The sequence below is a fragment of the Malaya genurostris genome, chromosome 2 (genome assembly GCF_030247185.1).
Source record: "Malaya genurostris strain Urasoe2022 chromosome 2, Malgen_1.1, whole genome shotgun sequence".
Taxonomy (NCBI): Eukaryota; Metazoa; Arthropoda; class Insecta; order Diptera; family Culicidae; genus Malaya; species Malaya genurostris.
In genome coordinates, this window is record NC_080571.1 from 29,517,076 (window position 1) to 29,539,567 (window position 22,492).

At 37.5% G+C, this 22,492-nt stretch overlaps 1 protein-coding gene across 1 annotated transcript in view; it reads right to left on the minus strand.

Moving 5' to 3' along the window:
- Positions 1-1,658: 1,658 nt before the first annotated feature.
- The window catches only part of LOC131427734 (serine protease inhibitor 88Ea-like), a 33,669-nt gene continuing 12,835 nt past the window's right edge, over positions 1,659-22,492 (minus strand). Inside the window, exons 2-4 of the mRNA XM_058591186.1 lie at positions 2,676-3,308; positions 2,496-2,610; positions 1,659-2,436 (exon numbers count right to left, since the gene is read on the minus strand). Coding sequence (XP_058447169.1) covers positions 1,910-2,436; positions 2,496-2,610; positions 2,676-3,308 — 1,275 coding nt within the window. The 3' untranslated portion in view covers positions 1,659-1,909. The remainder of the gene's footprint in view (positions 2,437-2,495; positions 2,611-2,675; positions 3,309-22,492) is intronic.

A 22,492-nucleotide genomic window follows, 5' to 3' on the forward strand; every position in this document is an offset into this window, starting at 1 on the left:
CGTGCGAATTGAAATCTCCTAAAATCAAACGTGGAGCAGGAAGGGCTTCAACCATTTCATTAAGCTGTCGCTGTCCAACTTGTGCTTTTGGAGGAATATAAACCGAAGCTATACAAATATCTTTTCCTTTAATGTTTATTTGGCAAGCAACAACTTCTATACTAGAAGTTGAAGGGATGTCTAATCTATAAAAGGAATAGTATTTCTTAATTCCCAACAGCACTCCACCATACGGAGAGTCTCTATCGAGACGTATAAAGTTGAAATCATTAAAATTTAAAGCTATGTTTGAAGTAAGCCATGTTTCGCATAAAGCAAATACATTACATTTTTGACTATGCAATAAGATTTTAAATGAATCAAGTTTTGGCATGATGCTTCGACAATTCCACTGCAGGACAGTGATTGTATCATTTGCGGCGGGTGATAAATTATCCATCAAAAGATACAAAACCTGAGACAATTGGCCATTGAGCTGATAACTGCTTCAAAAAGGTTCTAGCTATTGGAAGGAATGCCGTTATGAGGGTCTTTATAGGTTCAGAAATATTGAATGCTGCGAAAATTCATTCTATAATTTCCGAAAACTTCAGTAACCCTGATGGTGGCTGTGAAACGCAGCCCACTTTTTTGAAGGTGTAATTTCAGGTGTCTTTTTTGGTATCTTGTGCTTTGTTAAACTCCTCTTAACAGACCCTTGAGGAGTGACAAACGAGGTATCTTCACTATTTCCGTCAGAGTCAGATTTCTCTGGCTCTGCAAAATTTGAAAAACCGTTTTTGGTTTCCAAAGGTGGGACATAAATTATAGTTTTGAGCATTTCCGCATATGTGCGCTTAGACCGTGCTTTTAAAGAAAGCTTCACTTTGCCCATTGTCTTGCAGTTATAGACCATGTAAAATTTTGATCAATTACCATACGTATGGAAATATGTATATAATTACTACGTTTGTTGGCAATTATGCATTTCATAATTGACTTAAATAGGTTTCAAACTATAGGGGAGACCGGGGCTAAACCGTACACTTTTTGGAAACATTCCTTACAACTAGGTTTTTACCCAAGTTTTCTCTACCGTTATGTAGCTTCAATTTTCAGCTACAATTCAGCAAGGATTTGGAAAAATATGCATTAGTTTTCGTAGGCTATGATTCTCGATGAAGTGACCAACCCAAAATCTAATATTTCAGGAATTGCGGAACTGAACCGAAGCATTAAGTTTTTTTTTGTAGAAGGCTGCATACTTTTACGAACAATTCTGGTTAAGTATCAAAGTTTCAGAAATGTGAAAATATGTGAAACAAACTTTAACAACGTTTGAAAGTATGCTAAAAACACTATTAGAAAATTTAACAGTCGCAACTTCAATAGACTCAAGTTTGTATGAAAACACATGCTATGATCAAAACTAACTACGAAACAACTCAACGGATCTCCACTAAACTTGGCACAGACATTTTTTTTCTCTGCAAAGGTAGACTAATAATAATATTTTGGTTGAAGAGGGGGAGGTGTAGTGTCCCTAAAAGAGGGAGTCAAGGGTCAAATTGATCTAACTTGACGAGAAATAGTTTTTCTTGATGAGTCCAAAAATTTCTTCAGAGGGATCTTAGTGGATGTTTATCTACACAGCTTCAAGCTTGAAAACAAACAAATGATTTCATTTAAAGCTTTTATTCTTGACAATTCCATTTGTTCATATATTAAAGCACATTAAAATGTTCTAAACTAATCGTCTGTTACTGAGATATTTGTTTCTGTTTTTGTTAATCAATAAATAGTGACCAAACTGGCACGCATAGTTGCCCTGCTGTTGCTGCCTGCTGTCGTCATCAATTGGGAATAAAAATAGAACCTTACGAACTAGTGCGCCACCAGGTTTTGGCTGCTCCAACGAGACGCTATCACATCACTCTGGCTGGCGGTAGACACCGTTGAACAGCACCGCTTGCGTCGAATAGTCGTAGATGATAAATACAAACGGATGGTTGCAGTGGAATATAGCCGGATCAACCGGTCGCGACGACCGGAAGCTGAACGCAATCGTGCTAGAAGCGGCTACCGATCCCTCCTCGTTGACGGTGATTTTGGATTTCTGTTGGACCTCGTCGAACCCGATCTGGGCAGTTTTGGAGAAACCGGTAAAATCGGCTGAGTTTCCAAAAAGTTTACCCATGCCCATCCGATCGAGGACTGGCTTCAGGTCAACGGTTTTCTCAATATTGAACTTGGGCAATTTGACGTCCACCCGGCGAGTGATGCCTTCACCGACGACTTCACTGAGAATGTCCGTGGATGAGGTTAACCGCTTCAACAGTTTGTCAAGTGCGTTGGGTTCTGCCGGTGGCAGGAAAACGAACATCGAAACGCGAGCTTCGTCGTCCTCGGAGTTGTACGGCAGTTCCAGGATGTGGCAGGCAAGTTTCTCGTTGGCGGCTGCAATTAATTATAGCATTTGATTGTTTTGAATGGCATTTGGAGGTTAGCAAACATACCATGACTGAAGGTTCCCTCAACGTGCATCATATCAACGAACTCTTGCCGTTCGTTCGATACGTAGAAAATGTCTTTTTTGGTATCCTCAGGCTTGAACTTGTTCTGCCAAGTACCCTGTCAAAACAAAGTACGATTGTTATTCAAGTGCCTCTCGATTGAAATAATTTGCATTGTCTTACCTTGAAGTAGGCAGCATTTGCAATCGCGAGCTTAGTGTTTCTCGTGATTGATCCGGGGATGAGCAGGTCTTTGATCTCATCGTGAGTCACATTCTCCACCCAGTTATTGATGTATACCCGTTGGGCTTCCGGTTCGTTCTCGAAGTCCAGCTTCTCGATTTCGTCGAAGAATTTATCCTCCATACATTCCTCGATAGGAACTTGCTTGCCGAAAAATAGTTTGTCGATGGAGGAGAACTGAATGTTTTTGCTGTTGCTGAACCGTGTGCTGAGCGATTTTTTGCCTACGTTGTATGCCTGCCAGATCACCGGCTTCTCATCGGTCCAGTGCAGCTCCAAACCAGTGCGAAGTAACTTTTCCGTGGTCGACTTCGCACCAAAGTACATCAACAGTAGCACGTGGTACAAACTGTACGGCGAGAAAAAGACGTTCTCAGTAGGCGTGGCGGTATTGATGGCTTCCAGCAGTTTTAGCGTGAAAATCGATTCGCCTTTGTACAATCGATTCCGGGACAGCGGATTATCGGCTTTGCTGTGCTGTATGTTGTCGTTCTCGGCCAAACACTGGGCACTCACGCCTGGTGTGTCCATGGCCGCAAGGAATAAAAGTAAGCCGCACGTGAACCACTTCATCTGAAATGGACGGTTTGATAATTAAATGGGGTGTTTCTTCCATGCAGACGTGATTACACCAACTGTCAAAATTCGGTGTCACGCTGTAAGTTTTTTTTTTTAATTTGTGAAGGGCATCTGACAACAACCGAAATTGAAAAGCTCGGACCAAATTCAGCTGTAGTAGAACTGAAACTGGAACAAACGTATCTCCGGTAAGTTACTTTTATTTATTCGAACCAAGGAAGGTATTCAGAAACGACAAGAATTTGAAGATAGAGTATGTCAGAAGAGCAATTGTTGCACAGAATTTGATGCACACTTAAAACTATTTCTTGAGCTCGGCCAAAAAAAAAAACGCCGAAACTGATCGGCAACACCTAAATTTGCTGATTGTTCAGTAATCAATACGCATGTTTCTGAACTTCGTTAAATGCATTCACTGATACTTCTGTAAAATGTTTCATTTTGCAGAAATTTGGCATAATTGCTTGCTCAATTTATCAGTAAACAACAGATTTGCCGACTTTAGCAGAGACGTTTGCCGGAATTTCGGAATATGCGCTAGCTGTTGCATAAAATTCTGAACGACAGCTGTCATTTATTGCCGCGTTACCTTTTTGCTTCGCATTGCGCTGTTATTTATTTTCTGGTGAAATTTTACAGTGAAAAAATGGATATTTTAGAAACTGTTAGAAAGGAAGGCGTAAGAATCTACGATCTATTCAGTAAGTACGATTGCAACACTTTCTTCTTTTTATAGCAACTTCTATTACTTGTTTCTATTGTCGTGAAGTTATCATGCATTCTAATTGAACATAACTCAAAATTGAGTGACACACCACTTTTTTTTTCATAAATACGTTTATTTCTTAAGGCAATTTACATAAGTTTTTCTTCGCCGTATCATCACTTTTACATAGAATTCTTTACCTAATATAATACTTATATAGTCACAGCGATTTGAGTTTAATAAAACATATTCCTCTTATATTTTTAAATATCATATTAGCTTTTTCGTTATTTATTATTAAATCTACTTAAGAACAATATTTGAACCAAGCGATTAACTGCTATAAATTATAAGATAAGCTTAAATTTTTATACATTTTGTTGTTGATTTCGTAACCTATTTTGAGTTTGTTTGTATCAGCACATGATTTTTATTAAAATTTTGCTATTGGATGAACTAATGGACGCAGTAGGAGTCAGAACTAACCCTCAAAAGGATCAATTATTAAATTGAAACTTCAATTGTCTTTATGAAATGATAAAGAAGTTTCATGTAAGAAAGGTCACGACAAGCAAGAATGTCTCGAACTGGGACATTGGATAGTCTACCTTGGGTACGCAGGGAGACACACCACTTAAATTCATTAAAAGTGCACGTACTCTAAGCTCAATTTACCACCCATCAACTCATTTCTGAGTTAAGGGACGAAGCTGTCAATAATTGAGTATTTTTTACTCAAAATAAGCATAAAATATTATTTCAAAATTTAAGTGAGCTTAACTCAAAATTTGAGTTCCTTTCACTCAAAATGAAGAAATTCTTCTTCGTTAATGTTTATATACATGGATTTCTAGTTAAAGTCATTCTTATTTCTTTTAAATGGGAAGCATAAAAAAAGTGATTCAGAACCATCGGTTTGGAGTCAAAAATGAATAATTCTGATACCCTTATGTTGGACGTCTCACTTAGCATGATTTTTTTTTTTTTTTTTTAAGGCAGTTTACATAAGTTTTTCTTCGCCGTAGCATCACTTTTACATAATATTCTTATCCTAATTTAATTCTAACATAGTCACAACGTTTTGCATTTATTAAAACATATTCTCTTATTACTTAAATATCATCTTAGGTAACTCGTCATTAATTATGAAATCTACTCGGAAATATTATTTGAACCAAACGATTAACTTCTATAAATTATAAAATAAGCTGTTATTTTCAGACATTTTGTTAATAATTTCATAAACTGTTTCGAGTTTGTTTGTATCATTACATTATTTTTATTCTAATTTAGCTATTGGTTGAACTCATGGACGCAGCTGGGATCAGAACTAAGTCTTGAAAGGGGCCTTTATTAAATTGAAACTCCAATTTTCTTTATGAAATGATAAATAAGTTTCATGTATGAAAGGTCACGACAAGCAAGAATGTCTCGAACTGGGATATTGGATAGTCTACCTTGGGTACGCAAAGAATTTATTAGTTGAGATCTGACATCACGATACTCCACGCATGTCCAAACGACATGATCAATATCTCGATAACCTTCGCCACAAGCACAATGATTAGTCTCGGAGAGCCCAATTCGAAGGAGATGTGCATCTAACGTGTAGTGATTGGACATGAGTCTAGACATCACACGAATGAAATCTCTACTCACATCCAGTCCCCTGAACCATGCCTTTGTCGATATTTTCGGAATAATTGAGTGCATCCACCGACCCAGATCATCTTTATCCCAAGAAGCTTGCCAGCTGGCAAGTGTTCTTTGGCGAGACGAGCTATAGAATTCGTTGAAAGCAATTGGTCTCTCATAAATTTCACCCTCAATAGCACCACGTTTGGCTAAAATATCGGCTCTTTCATTGCCAGGAATGGAGCAATGAGCCGGGACCCAGACTATAGTGATTAGATAATTATTGTTCAATATGTCGTTCAGGCACTGTTTTATTTTGCCCAGGAAAAACGGTTCAGTCTTGCCAGTCATGTTTGAGCGAATGGCTTCAATTGCACTCAGACTATCTGTGAAGAGGAAATAATGGTTTGGAGATAATGTGACGATTACACTCAAACTATAATGAACTGCTGCTAACTCTGCTATATAAACAGATGCAGGTTCTTGAAGCCTAAATGAGGCCGAAACATTATTGTTGAACATACCAAACCCTGTCGCTTCTTCAATTCGCGATCCGTCCGTGTAAAACATTTTCTCAGAGTCAATATGCCTGAACTTACTTGAAAATATTTTTGGGATTTCCGTCGAACGTAGATGATCCGGGATTCCACGCACTTCACGCTGCATGGATGTATCGAAAAATAAAGTTGAGTCAGGGACATTTAGGAGGCTGACACGGATAGGAATATATCTTGAAGGGTTGATTTCCTGTGACATATGGTTAAAATATACTGTCATGAATTTTGTTTGAGATCGAAGCTCGACTAGTCGTTCGAAATTATTAATTACCATGGGATTCAGCACCTCACATCTTATTAGCAGGCGTGATGAAAGCTCCCAAAATCGATCTTTTAATGGAAGAACTCCCGCCAGAACTTCAAGACTCATTGTATGTGTCGAATGCATGCAGCCTAAGGCAATTCGCAAACAACGGTACTGAATTCGCTCAAGTTTGATAATATGAGAGTTTGCAGCGGAACGAAAACAAACGCATCCATATTCCATCACTGAAAGTATCGTTGTTTGATACAATTTTATTAGATCTTGCGGATGAGAACCCCACCAAGATCCTGTTATTGTTCGAAGAAAATTTACTCTTTGTTGGCATTTCGTTATCAGATACCTAATGTGTCCTCCCCACGTGCATTTGGAATCGAACCACACCCCGAGGTATTTAAAAGTTAAAACCTGTTGGATCATTCTTCCCATCATATGGAGCTGAAGCTGCGCGGGATCATGCTTTCTTGAAAAGACGACTAACTCTGTTTTCTCCGCAGAGAATTCGATACCAAGATGAACAGCCCAATCGGACAAGTTATCTAAGGTATCTTGCAATGGTTTATGCAGATCAATAGCTTTGGGTCCAGTAACTGAAACCACGCCATCATCTGCCAATTGTCTTAGTGTACATGGGGTTACTAGACAGCTGTCAATGTCATTTACGTAAAAATTATAGAGGAGCGGACTGAGGCATGAGCCTTGCGGGAGACCCATGTAACTATTTCTGAGTGTTGCCAAATCGCCATGTGAAAAATGCATGTGTTTCTCTGACAAAAGGTTGTGCAAATAATTATTTATAACCGCTGGGAGTCCATTTTGGTGAAGCTTGTCTGAAAGAACATCAATGGAAACTGAATCAAATGCTCCTTTAATGTCTAAAAATACAGATGCCATTTGTTGCTTTTGAGCGAAGGCAATTTGGATGTCAGACGAAAGTAATGCAAGGCAATCATTCGTCCCTTTATTTCTACGGAAGCCAAACTGAGTATCTGACAACAAACCGTTCGTCTCGACCCAAGTGTCGAGACGTCGTAGAATAATTTTTTCGAACAATTTTCTGATGCAGGACAACATCGCAATGGGTCTATATGAGTTGTGATTGGAAGCTGGTTTCCCCGGTTTTTGAATGGCGATAACTTTCACTTGTCTCCAGTCAGGTGGAACAATATTTTGCTCAAGAAACTTGTTGAACAATTCCAACAAACGTCTTTTTGCGAGGTTGGGCAGATTCTTCACCAAGTTGAATTTAATTCTGTCCAACCCTGGAGCGTTATTGTTACAAGACAAGAGTGCTATAGAAAATTCCATCATTGAAAATGGGTTATTAATAAAACCATTATTTGGAGGAGATTCCCGTATAATGCTCTGCGTAGGAACAGAATCTGGGCAAACTTTCCTAGCAAAGTCAAATATCCATCGGTTCGAGTATTCATCACTCTCATTGCCCACGTTACGATTCCTCATTCGTCTGGCCGTATTCCAAAGAGTGCTCATTGAGGTTTCTCTTGACAAACCTTCGACAAAATGTCTCCAATAGCTACATTTTTTGGCTCGAAGTATGCTCTTGTACTTGGTTTCTAAAACCATAAGTTTTTCAAAATTCTGAGGAGTTCCTCCTCCCCGTTTTAGAAACGTCTTGCAAGCATTTTGTTTTGCGAGTTTAGCCTCTGAGCACTCTTTGTCCCACCAGGGGTTGGGAGGCCTTCTGTTAGTCGTTGGCCCAGGAAAGCGTTTATTTTGGGATTGTTCTGCTGCCTCCAGAATCGAACAAATGAGGAAGTCATATTCTTCAAGTGGAGGGAGCTCTTCCATTGAATTCAAAATACTAGAGATACTACTTTGGTATTTAATCCAGTCGATATTTTTTGTCAAATCATATGGGATACTAGCGGAAGTAGCAATGCAATTGCTACTGCTAATTGAGATGATGATTGGTAAATGATCGCTACCGTGTAAATCAGGCAGTATTTTCCAGGTGCAATCTAGTCGAATTGATGTTGAGCAAAGAGATAGATCTAATGCACTTGGGCGTGCCGGAGGTCTTGGGATCCGTGTCATGCTACCCATATTTAATACCGTCATGCTAAAATTGTCACAAATGTTTTGTATTAAAGATGATCTGCTATCATTGTAAACGGAACCCCACATCATTCCGTGCGAATTTAAATCCCCCAGAATCAATCGTGGAGCAGGAAGGGCTTCAACCATTTCATTAAGCTGTCGCTGTCCAACTTGTGCTTTTGGAGGAATATAAACCGAAGCTATGCAAATATCTTTGCCTTTAATGTTTATTTGGCAAGCAACAACTTCTATACTAGAAGTTGAAGGGATGTTTAATCTATAAAAGGAATAGCATTTCTTAATTCCCAAAAGCACTCCACCATACGGAGAGTCTCTATCGAGACGTATAATGTTAAAATCATTAAAATTTAAAGCTATGTTTGAAGTAAGCCATGTTTCGCATAAAGCAAATACATCACATTTTTGGCTATGCAATAAAATTTTAAATGAATCAAGTTTTGGCATGATACTTCGACAATTCCACTGCAGGACAGTGATTGTATCATTTGCGACGGGTGATAAATTATCCATCAAAAGATACAAAACCTGAGACAATTGGCCATTGAGCTGATAACTGCTTCAAAAAGGTTCTAGCTATTGGAAGGAATGCCATTATGAGGGTCTTTAAGGGTTCAGATATATTGAATGCTGAGAAAATCCATTCAACAATTTCCGAAAACTTCAGTAATCCTGTTGGTGGCTGTGAAATGGAGCCCACTGGATTATTATCTTTTTCTGTACTAGATCCTGGATTGGTTTGTGAATTTGACAAACCAGGAGGCACAGTCTTTGGTTTTGACTTTTTTTGTTTAACACGGGGATCTTTTTTTGAAGATGAAACTTTAGGTGTCTTTTTTGGTAATTTGGAAGAAGACTTCTTTCTCTTAACTGACCCTTGGGTAGTGATAAACGAATTACCTTCACTATTTTCGTCAGAGTCAGAGTCCTCTGTTTCCTCTAGATTTGAAAACCCGTTTTCGGTTTCCAAAGGGGGGACATCAATGACCGTTTTAAGCATTTCTGCATATGTGCGCTTAGACCGTGCTTTTAAAGAAAGCTTAATTTTGTCTTTGTGCGCTTTAAATGCAGTGCATACTGAAATATCCTCATGAGGACTTTCCCCACAATAAATACATTTTTCAATTTCCTTGTTGCAATCATTATCTTTATGAGGTCCTTCACACTTAATACATTTTGGTTTATTGCTACAGTAAGTAGCTGTGTGTCCGAATTTTTTGCAGTTCGTACAATTCATTATATTTGGAACAAAAAGCCGAACAGGGAGGCGAATTTTATCGACATAGACATGGGACGGCAACGCAGATCCGGCAAATGTCACTCGAAACGAGTCTGATGGGCGATAAACTTTTTTTCCCTCTTCATAAACTACTGAGTACAGTTGTTTGCACTCCAGTATTTTCACACCCTCAAGCATAGAGTTCTTGAAACGACCAACACCATGCTTGAGTAAATCATCTACCGAAAGACTCGCTTCGGTAACAACACCGTCAATTTCGACATCTTTGGAGGGTATGTAAACTTTATACTCTTTATTGAAATGTTCCGAAGAGACAATATCATTCGCGTGTTTCAAATTATTTACCACAACACGAATTTTATCGTTATTTACTTTTATGATCTCTTTGATTGAAGAGTATCGTGATGTCAAACCTTTATTAATTTGAAAAATGTTTAATGGCTTTGATATACGTCTAAAAAAGACTATCCAAGGCCCAGAAGAGCTCTCCTGATATTTTTTCGTTCGTGGGGGTATCGGATTCATGCTAGGATTTACGTCCATGGATTCATCCATTACATTAAAATTTTTAACTAAACTTTAAAATAAAATTTGAAACCAACACTACACAGTACTCAATCAAAAGGAAAAGAAAAAACTTCTACCTTGAAATTGTTGTCTATCTCCGTTGCACTGCCGTGTAGATCCTCGTTGCTCTAGATGTTCTTGTTGGATGTATCTGGACGTTGATACAATGCTGAAGCTCACTGTAGCGATAGAATATGATGTGATGCTACTGCTACCTGACATCCAGCACCACTCGATTTCCGATTTACTTTTGTCTTCGCCAGCTGCAACCAGCGCAGGTCACCGGTGTATACCTGCGTGTTGTATGGCAGTGGAAAGACCGAGTTGTCTTGTCTCCTTCTTCCTTGTGCTCCGCACCGATATGCTTCTGCACCGAAGTGCCTTCGCACCGGTGTGTCTTTGCACTCTCCTGCTTCTATGTGCCTTTGCACTCTTCCTCTTCGATGTGCCTTTGCACTCTCCTGCTCAGCACTTGTGGCTGTATATTGCGGCCTGGGTAGAGTTTGGGAAACGCCCTTTGTTGTTTCCTTCACCAGCTTGGCCCAGCACTAGGGCTCTCTTATGCAGCACGACTATACGTTTTAACGGCTGCTGCCAATAGGTTTCTACCTGTAATTCAACCGTTGTCGTATTTAACGCGTGTAAACCAACCAGCGTTATTAAACTGTACGCTTCTATACACAACCTTCTCGGTTGAACGGCTATTACTGAATTACTTAGCATGATTGAAACTACAAAATTTCTTTTGAAAACAACTATGAATAATGATTCCTGGTTTCAGAACCCGGATCAAGAAACGACAATGAAAAGCGGCGTATTCTTGCATTTCTAAATTCACACTGAAATGCAAACAGCATTGACGTTTATCAAGTTTGCTGAGACGCTCAGTAATTTTAATTTTTGCCGAGATTATTGCTGATTACCCGGCTGTGCGAATCTCGGCAATTTTTTGACGAGACTCAGCTAAAAAATTTAAGTGTATGGGTAGTGTTGAATCCAATATGCGGACGTTTACCCTACGTGGGGAGGTTGAATAAACCAACTTCGCCAAAACAGCAAATATGTATATACTTATTTGGTGAGATTCCAAACTATCTGATTTAAAATTTTGTGGTGATCATTTTTGTCTGTGGCATTTCTTCGATTACCGTCCTTATGAGAAAGGCATCAGCACGCCTCTAGGTGGATTAAAACAGATTGTATTTTTTTTCATAATCAACATGATTCTAATTTGAAAGGCAAAAAGTTCAAGTTGATATGGCACAGATTTTTTTTTATAAAAGATATTTTTATTTAGGCCTATTTGCGTACAAGCTTTACATGGCCGATTGAGCTGAGTTTTTAGCTAAAAATTTTTTTGTATTGGATCTCGTTCTCACCCTTTTCCTAGGGAGAGAGGAGCTTCCATTTCCCTCCTGCGAGGATTGAGGGGCAGTTTGTTCGTGGTTCGTCTCGTCATCCATTGCCGTGGTATTGTTATTGATTTCGTTGCTAGATGCTGTATATGCGCCTTGTTGTACATTGTTTGCAGTTGCTGGTTGGTTGGATGGTAAGCTGTTAATTGCAGCTGGTGTACTTTGTTCTATAGGAGTTACGTCGGATAATTTCGTTGAAGGGGATACTTCACTGTTGTTGGTGACTGTCACAGGTGTACTGGGGTTGGTATGAAGGAAGCACCGTTGTCCTTTGGTGTGGTTGTCTTCTTGTCCAGTTTATCACATGGCTTACCGTAATGAACAGCTTTTTGGCAATATTGACACGTGGCCATCTGATTGTCATAGGTAACAAGTGATTTGCACCGGATTCTTGTATCCTGACCGAAAGTTACATAAGAAGGTATAGGCCTCTTTAAGCGCATGCGTTACAAACGTACGCCATTTAGAATACCGGGGAAAAAGTTCTTCCACTTTTCATTTTCAATGGAAAGAATCTCTCCGTATTGGGACATAGTTTTACGAATATAAGGATCGATGAAGCTTGAGGGAAGATCATGCATACGCACTTCTACAGCACTATCTTCCATATATACTGGAATGTTATACTTAATGTTTTCGTGTTCCACATAGTGCATATTATTATTGCGAATTGAATTGCATCCAATTCTTTATAAAACTGGATGTAAACAACATTATTCGTCTTATTGCATTGAAGTAAATGCACACGTTTAATGTCCAGCTGCATTTGCTCCTTAAGTAAACCTTCAAGTTCTCGTATCGAAGGTCGAATTTTGCACTGCCTGAAGTCAACAACAATTGTATTCTCTCGTGTCGGCGGTAGCTTTTGTTCGTTTGGTTCACTCATTTTCGAGGTCGTTCTATTGTTCACCACACAATACTGTACTTGGTTTCTTTCGTCCCGAACGTAAGCGGTTTTGTTTTATCGACTGACTTGGATGAGATGTGAAAGCGAACTGATGGCACAGATTTTAATATGGCAACTCTGATCGTAACACCACTAGGTGGATTAAAACAGGTTTTTTTCCCTGCCTATCAGGTCAATTCATGCGACACCCATCTTCCAACATCCCCAACAATGTTTGCAATTCGGCGTCTTCAAACTTTTTCGGTGATCTGCGACGCTCTTCCTTTCTCACGTCAAAATCACCACTTCTAAAATTTTCGAAACCACTTTTTGCACAGTGTTTTACCAAAAGAGTTGCTTGTGTATTTTTTTTTCCAAAATTCTAAATTAATAACCGCCAGAGGGTTCCAAAAACTGGCCCGGCTTCTATTAATTTGTCTTCAAAAATTTTAGTTTCATCGATGTAAATTTGATAAAATGAGACTCCGTAGTTAAGACTCATGTCCAGATAACCAATAAACAAGGACTGATGTCATATTATGACAGCATACAATCGCTAATTGGCATTTTAGTCGAGACTATGTGAGACTACTTAAATACCAACTTTGGCAAAATCTTCGGCTGTTCAGTGATAATGCTTATTTGTGGCTATAAGATTCTAAATCCTGCTCGATTCATGACAGATAAGCCTTCTGATTGCTGTTTTACGGTCAGAATTTTCTTAGATATATAAAAAACTATTTTACAGCCTATATTAATGTTTATTGGTTATCTGCATGATCAAGTTAAATGCATGAATTCAAAGGATGTGAAATCAGTTAGTAAGCCGAGTTTTGAAGTGAATGGGATAATTATTCAATATAAGAAAACGAAATAAAAATAAATAAAATAGTTCTAATTCAAAATCAATCAGACAGTGATATAAGCTGAATAACTTTGATCTTATTGTTTAGGATTATACTGTCGAATAAAATTTACTCTATGATTCGTTGAATTTTTGGTTGTCTTAAAAACAGAATTCTTCTCTTCGATCCTATCATTGTAGTTTCTCGTTCACGCCAATTAGTATACCGATTAGCTAATGCGTAAACCAGTTCTTGTTTTTGTAATTGAATTAATTTCGATAAACTAAACGAATGCAAAGCTGCGTGTCGGCTAGTCACAGTCTGCCGTCCACACCCAAAACACAGTCTCGAGTGCGCGTGGCAGCGAGCTTCCCGCACTCGGTTTACAATCAATTATGACTCATCTTCCGACAACTCGCCGACATACTGCGCCATGCACAGCCGATGTTTGTTTGGTTTGCAACAAATTCCGGCTTGTTCCAGGGCCGTTCCGACAGTCACCGAGCGACAGACTGGGGGAAGTGATGTTGCTCTATTATGACTAGAGTGACTATAATCAGAGTGGCGACAGCTGTTCGTTTGGAATGACAGCTCCCAGTTCCAAACGAGCAAACGACCTGTCAATTCAATGTAAAGCTAATGGAATGTTTTGAATTGTTGCCAACATTACGGATGAGATGTCGCCACTCTGGTTATAGGCACTCTAATTATGACTACACTCCATCCATTCAGTCCACGCAAATGCAGTGTGCTGGCGAGTTTCGCATCGCATTTCACTGCAGGGCTGCTCCCAACATAATGCAGCTGTTACCACATCTGGCCACAGAATCCCTTCCGCTCGAGTTCCTCTATCGGTTTACCTGCTCTTGAGTAGCTTGAAGACTTGCAAATCCGGTGCAGTTACCAGTTTCAGTTTCATTTGTCAATATTTTATGGCGATTGTATGCTTTCCAACGAACTTGGAATTCAATGACTGGAGTGGAGCTGCAATCAATTATCACGAAGAAAAATTCATCACATTCACCGATGTTGATGTTTCTAAGCAGTTAGTAAACAGTTGAGTTTTAAGCAATCCAAAAAAAAAAACGTTTGAATGTTAACTCCGATCACAAAAAGTGTCTAAAATTTCGTCGCTTTCAGCAATTGAAATCAACCCTTTTTTCTGACACAGCCTACTGGAAAAACCCAAGACGTCAACGGAACCACAAACCATCAACTATTCAAGTCAGTGATGACGGTTGACAGTAAAAATGGTTATTATTTTCGTTTTGTAGTGGTCAGCACTGCGCCATTATGATACGTGGTCAAGCACAACCGATTTTAAGTAGCGTGTGGATAATCGATTAATGCACGAAGCGAGTAACTATTATAACTGTACTGATGGCAGGGCTCAGTATAATACCTGGTACTCGTTTTGTGCAGCCCTCGCGATTAGTCAGTCCGTATATTAGTATAAATGTTTAGTACAATGGAAATGCACAAATGAACAATAATATAAAAAAAACCTTGTTCACCGCAAAACTTGGCGATTACTGCCTGCTGCTGCCTTAGCTTCTGACCGATCTGTTTCTCTTTCGTGAGGATCATTGCATTTTCAATGTCACCGTGACCATGACCTGGCAAGTAATCACTCTCACAACGGAGCTTTCTAGTTTACATCAATGCGGTTAAGTCTCTTAAATTATCCACGCACCATTTAAAGAGAAATTAGAGACACTTACATCGTTGTTTTCTACCACGAAACGGATACAAAACTTAATCACTGACCGAAAAGCGTATATAAAACAATTCAAGTCAGCAAAAATTCTGAAATGAGTAAGTTTTTCTTTCGGAATGAGTTAGAACTCTCAGTAAAGGGTGAACACGAAATTACTGCAACTTAGTTAGTTTACTTCTAAATCTGTATTTAATGCATTCAGTTGACATACATTAAATCAACTGTTGGAGGAAGATTGGTAATAATCTTCATATTTTCGCTTTACACCATCCATGAGAGTTTTTTCATAAACCACATGACCACATAAACATGGGGAGAAGAAAAGGTTTCGTGAAAGACTCTCCACCCACTTAAAGTTATTGATGAATCTCGGTGAATAAAATTATCGAAATTACTGAGAATCTCGACAACCCTAAATTTTCCTGGAAGGATTTTTTCCGTAAAATATTATTATTAACTATTAATTATTATAAAACACACTTAAGTTTTATTACTGAATCTCGGCGAAAAAATTGCCGAGATTTGCACAGTAACCGTCTCGGTAAAATTTATAATCACTGAGAATCTCGGCAATCATGAACTGTCCATTATTGCTGAGTTTACAATACAATTTTTGTTGCTGAACATGGGACGGCCAGGTTGATTTTTTAAGTAGGTTTTAAAAAGTTTGTGCAAACAAATTGTTGCAGTGACAGTGGAAAAATTATCGCATTTCATCGTGCAAAAGTGAAAGTTAAATGCTCTAAAGATGTAAATTTCAAAACTTTCCATTTAACATTTGATACTAAGTACAGCACATATTTTTTTCGAAGGAGTCCAATCAAGTATAAAATGCGCAATATTGTTTGTACATTTAGATACGAAGTAAAGGTAAACTTCGCATAAACGTTTGGGATATTTTGCGAAAATGATCCAATGTTTACAACTGTTGAGTCTATCTTGCCATCATTTATTTATCTACACCACAACTGAAATTCTGGACCAGGACTGCAGTCTGGAACTAGATTCAAGAACTTTTTTGAAATCTGTGACAGGCTCAGAATTCAGTTGCAAAGTTCATGTTCGGCATCCAGATCAAGAAATCAGGTCATAAATTTAGTTTTATAATTATGAAACTGAATTCATTTTCAGAATTCAGATCTAGAACTGAATTCCGAACCTTAATAAAGAAACTGAATTCAGTTCCAAAAGCTCCAGAATCCAAATTCAGTTCCAGCACGCAGGTTCTGAATTCTGAAACTGAATGTAGGAATTAAATTCTTAAACTGAATTCGGGAGTGAAATTCTGCTTCAGTAATCTGTTCTACCATTAAGTTCCAGAATTCAGATTGATGATTCGTATTCTGAATTTTGTCCACGGATTCTGAAGTTGACATCCTAAGTCAGAATTCTGGATTCGAATCCCAAACATAAATTAAGGAACTAAATTCCAAAATCTAGCCAGTTTCAGAATCCAGAATTAGGATTTAGTTCAAAAATCTTAGTTTTGAATTCTGAACCTATAAACCGTCGGGCCCAATAATGAACTTTTTAAACAGTCCGTACGAAAAACTTACTAAAAAGAATATATAGGGCAACGGCTCCCTATTTCATCTGAGCTCCTATTTCCATCTCATCCCTTCACCTCATTACTTTGAACATGAATAATATTCTAAAACCTACCTGAACCAAACTGTGAAATGTTTTAAAATGATTATGAAAGCTGTTGTCACACTTTCCTATTGAAAGAAATGGTTTTAAGTTCTTCGTGTATCGTTTTTTTCATTTAAAATAAACTCATTTTTCAATTTAGGACACATTTTCGTCTCAAGATTTACAGTTCGTCATGTTTCTGATTATCTACTAATCGATTCGTCTCAAAACATGATCACTTTTTCACACAATTACACTACCATTGAATGCTGGATGACTTCATAATTAGTAATGTTCACTTGCCACTTGTTTAATTAACGATTTAAAACTTCAAGAATTACCCGACAAACAATAAAAGTCTTTAAAAATATGAGATGAAAGTTTTTCACTTAGTTCACTTGATTGCGCTTTGTTTTCATCTCATTTGGTTTCGCAAAGTTGCCAAGTTATCTCATATTGTTACAAAAAATAAATTGTTTTTCTTCTTCAAATTATTACCAAAAAGTATGTTTTTGGTATCCGTGACATTAGTTTAATTATATTATTGATATTAATATTTAAATAAAACTGTTTTGGCTTCGAATATTACCAGAAAGAGCGTGTTAAATACTAATGAAATAACCATTGTGGCAAATCTAGTAGCACTGGTTTCATTCCGCTATACGCCAACATAACGCTGTGAAGTGTGTGTGTATTTCATCGGCTGTGTACAGAGATGCCAGGTATTTTCATAGAAAATATGTATTACTTTGCATAGAAAGTCTATATCTGTTCTATCTGTTTTCACTAATAAAATGATGTTAAAAGATAGTTCTTTAGATCTCCGTAAGTCATTGCCCCATTAATTAGATAATTCAACGAGTAAATTTTTTTACCAATAATAATAATGTGGAAAAATCCTGGTGGGTACGGTTGTATCGTTTGAGTTGTATATGTGGCAGCGGTAAGGCAGTCGGTCACCAGAATGTCTGCAAGCCATATTTTTCCAGCTGGCAGCGTTTAGTCAGCCATCTGGCAGCCATGCGAATGCGGGTGAGAGTGTAATAGTGGAATATTTTGTTTTGATTGCTGTCGCCATTGCTAATTTATAGGATGAATAAAAGATCAACGATAGGATGAATAAAAATCCATTGAGATGAAATTAGGAGCAGAGTAGTGAAAACATCATTAGTGTTTTTAGCTGTTTTATAAATATTAGTTCAATTTTCAAGAAATGTGAATCAATTTTCAACGTGGAGCAAGGCGAATGAAGCAGTAATATGAAATAGTTACAGTGATTTTAATGACTAAATCGGGGTTTGAAGGCGACGTCCTTACAAATGAGATGAAATAGGGAGCCCTTACCCTATTTCACCAATGTAAAAAGCACAAACCAATAATCTGTTTCACGTACCTAAAAAATCATTTTACTGAACAACTTTGGGAAAAATAAATTTTTGCCCCCAAACATCGCTAAAAAAGGTTAAATATATTAACAACGTAATCTCATAATTAATTGCGACAATTCATTTTCAAATATTATACAAAGCCTAATAAAATCATCAATCAAACGGGGGGGAACCATTGAGTAAAAAAACGTTCACATAACACAAGGGGTGTACCGATAGTAAATAGTTCGCGCAGTTCAATATAGGTGGAGTTAGTGTCCCACGAAAATTTATTTTTATAAGAATTTACTCATAGTGTTATGTCTGTTAGTCTGTGGCTTCACATCACGTTTATCTTTGGTTATATGACACCGTTGAAAATTTAACCAGAAATATTTGTGATAGCATGTAAAAAGAATTATGTTACTACGTTTAGTACAACCTGAGATATTCACGATAAAGTTCTACCCATTCTTCCACAGAACGAATTTTGAAAAGGCGCCCCATAGCAAAGTACGACGTATTCACGTCAAAAAATGCATATCCCGATAAAAAATATCGATGATAAAAACAATTGTCTACAGTGCTCCTCAACGCATCTATTTGAAAATAAACAAATATTTGAAATCATATATGAAAAGAACATTTAGATTTCACTTATCTTCTTACATAATTCTGAAATCTTTTTCCCCAATTCAGTACAACGAGAAATGGCGACGTAGTGCTATGCAAAATCGACAGTCGACATTAGATGACAAGTATCTCGCCGAATTTCAGGAAAGGTAACAGAGTTTTCGAAATCTTAGCAGATTGATTTTCTGATTTCGGTATATTTGTTGCTTAAGGACAAGTTCAGCAATATATTATAACAAACTTCGGCAACAAAATGCCCTTTACCGAGTTATCGGATTTTTACATTAACAAATTTCGGAAATGTGGATCCGTAGAATTTCGTGTTACCGATCTAATTTGGCATATCATTATGCCGAGCTCGAGAATCGGGATTAAATGTATAGGTAGAAATGTATATCATCAAAGTACCGAAGATTTTGGTATTTGTTCAAAAAACAACGGAATCCTCATGACACCGAAATTTCGATAAAAGTAAACTATCTGTTAGATTAGAAATACCGAGAATTCACAATTTTCCGAGATGATTGCCGATCACTCGGCTGTTCAAATCTCGCCAAAGGTTTGCCAAGATTCGGAGTAAAATCTAAGTGTACAATAAACTATTCTTAACTGACGTTGGCGGTATTTGACTGATCGTCTAAATCGTACTTTAGGCTGTCGAAAGATGTTCAATTTCACTATTCACTGCGGTCTTTTTATGCAATTTTTATGCGACTTTCCCACGCTGCTTTTTTGTGCGGTTTTTCCATGTGGATTTTCATTGCGGATTTCTAAAGTCACTCGGTTTCAAAGCTCAAAGTAACGGTTTTTTTGTCTTAGTAATTCATGAAACGTCGAGATCTGGTTTATCCCGAATTGTTTTAAAGACAACACTTAACAGAGTTATTTTTTGTGATTACACTGGGCGTTTCATGCAATTCTAAGACATTTGGAATAAACAATTTTTTTTCTGATTTCGGAAATCTAAAAATTCATCAAGTCGATTTTTTTCAAAAAGTTTTTTTGTTGGAATTTCACCAAATCTGAATGTTTCATGCATTTCTAAGACATTCGGCATAAAAAATATTAGATTTTGCGGTTTTTTACGCGAATTTCCGAAGTTACGTGGATTTCCGAAGTTGCGCGTTTTTTTTATTGCGCAAATGGTGACATGAAAAATGGACAATTCGACCGTCCCACAACAAAAGGGTTTAACTGCACATGACAGTTTCTCTTTGTTTACCTTTTCTTTCACGATTTACCGAACTGATTTTTTATTTCACGCTTTACTCTTCGATAAACTTTCAAGGTAAAACTACAAGCTTTCGATTTATATTGGAAACTTTAGAGAATTTGCAATAATGGCTCCGTAAGAATTAAACGAGAAAGTAAACAATGAGAGCCTCTCATTTGCAGTTAGGCCCTTTTGTCGTGCGACTATCGAAATGACATTAGATCAAAGATAAACTCAAGATAGAGTAGTCTGCGATTTCTTATGTATCATTTGAATAGAACCCCTCGATGAGCTCGGTTCTCTGTCAGCTTTAGTCTTTTGAAGCAAAACAACAAGCGTCTGATCAAGTGATCGCTAGATGCGTCGTAACTATGACAATGACTGGTAATGTTTGGAAAAATATTAAGTTACAGTATGAACTATATTGCGCATTTCCAGTTATTCTTACAATAAGAAAGTAAAAACTACTTAGAACCATTGCCTACAATTTATTTAGTTTGTTATTGCCTCATGCCATGAAGCATTAAAGCAAAGACATCATATTAACAAGATATCCAGCTCTCACATTTCCCGAACAAATAATTGGCAACATCCTTTTTTGCGAGCATGTCGCCCTCAGGTGAGTCTGCATCGAATCTCATACATAGCAGTAGGGGAGAGAAATGTCAAATTCGTACGCGCAAAAATAGCAGGGCTGCGCACCCATACAATTGACATGACATGTTGAATGAGACGCCGTGCGATGGCGTTGCTGAACTGAAGATTGAGATCGCTCCAAGCTGACAGGGTCTGATTAAAGTCAGTTGTGGCAGGAAATCATTATGTTCTGAATGTAAACATATGTTTGCTCCTTTCTAACTTGTATTGTTTCCATGGCATTTTGTCGGAACTAGTCGACGCTTTATTAACAGAGGGTCAATAAAATTACATTATTACATAACCCTGGTTCACGATTACTGGTCCAACATTTTTCAATGAATCGTACACTCTCATTGAACATAACTCAAAAGGGACGAAATTGTCAAAACTTCAGTAATATTAACTCAAAATAAGAAAAAAATATTTTGTTCAAAATTTGAGTAAATTCAACTCAAAATTTGAGTTGCTCTCAAAATGAAGAAACTTTTCTTCGTTAATTTTCATATACAAAGTTATTCTTCTTTCTTTTGAATGCGCAAAATAGTGATTCAAAACCGTTTCCTTTTGAACGGTTTGGAGTCAAAATTGAATTATTTTGATATCCTTATGTTGGGCTCTTCACTAAGCATAATTGAAACCACAAAACATATATGATTGACGTTGATTCATGTTTTCAAAACCGGATCTAGAAACGGCAACGATGTATTCTTGCATTCTTTATTTCGATAAGAATATTCCGAGAATGAAAACGCACTTTTACTCAAATCCATACTCAATTTTTGACATATTATTCCAATTTAAGAATTTGAGTAATCGCAACTCAAACCATGAGTAATATTCAAAGAGCATGTATGGGACATTGTAATCTTAAGTTTATCTTTGAATAGATGATAAGTTTCTCACCGATTTTCGGCAAGTGCTTTCAGAAATCTCGGTAAAAGGATTTGCTGATCTTGGTATATTTATTACTTATTGACATGTTCAGCAAATTATTATGCCATCGTTCTGGAACGAGATGTGATTTACCAAGATTTCAGAGTATTATTTGAACAATCTTCGGAAAAATTGATTTCAGTAAAATTTCGTATTACCGAACTCAAGAATTGCTTTTAAGTGTGTAGTGTGTGTTCATAAATTTCCAAATCTTATAGATCACAGCAATCCGGTGTTTAGTTACCCTAATGTTGAACTTTTTTTCGTTAAAGCTGCACAGTCTGCTACACTCGATAACCCGTAACTTCGGAACCGATACTACGATTCGAACAAAAATTATTTACAGCTTATGGGGTAGGATGATCTTTTAGATAATCGTTTTGTTCAAATTCGGGTAGTTTATAGGAGTTATATTCCGGATCTTCAAGAACAGAGAATTCGAAGTCAGTGTGATTAATTGTTGCAGATTTTTTTTTATTTGGCCCGTTTTTCCGTAACTCATGTAGATATTTTCGAACGTCTTATCAATGTTGTTCAATATATAAACATCACTTAAAACGGATTTCACCCTCAGTGGCGTTCATTTTCGTTCATGTTGTGCCTCTTGATAGACAGAATTAACAGCGCGAAACTAACACGACGAAAAAAACGGCTGAAAAGTTAATGGAGTGATAAAACCAAACTCCGCCAGCATTATGCTTGCATAGTTATTTATTTAAAAAGGCAAACAATTGCTCATGCACATGCCTCACGGTAGCAGCAGATAGACAAGACCCGAATGTTCGGCGGATGTTCAAGCGGATAGCAATTCGATGCTGTTCTTTTCATGTACCTGTCGAGATATCCATGGCC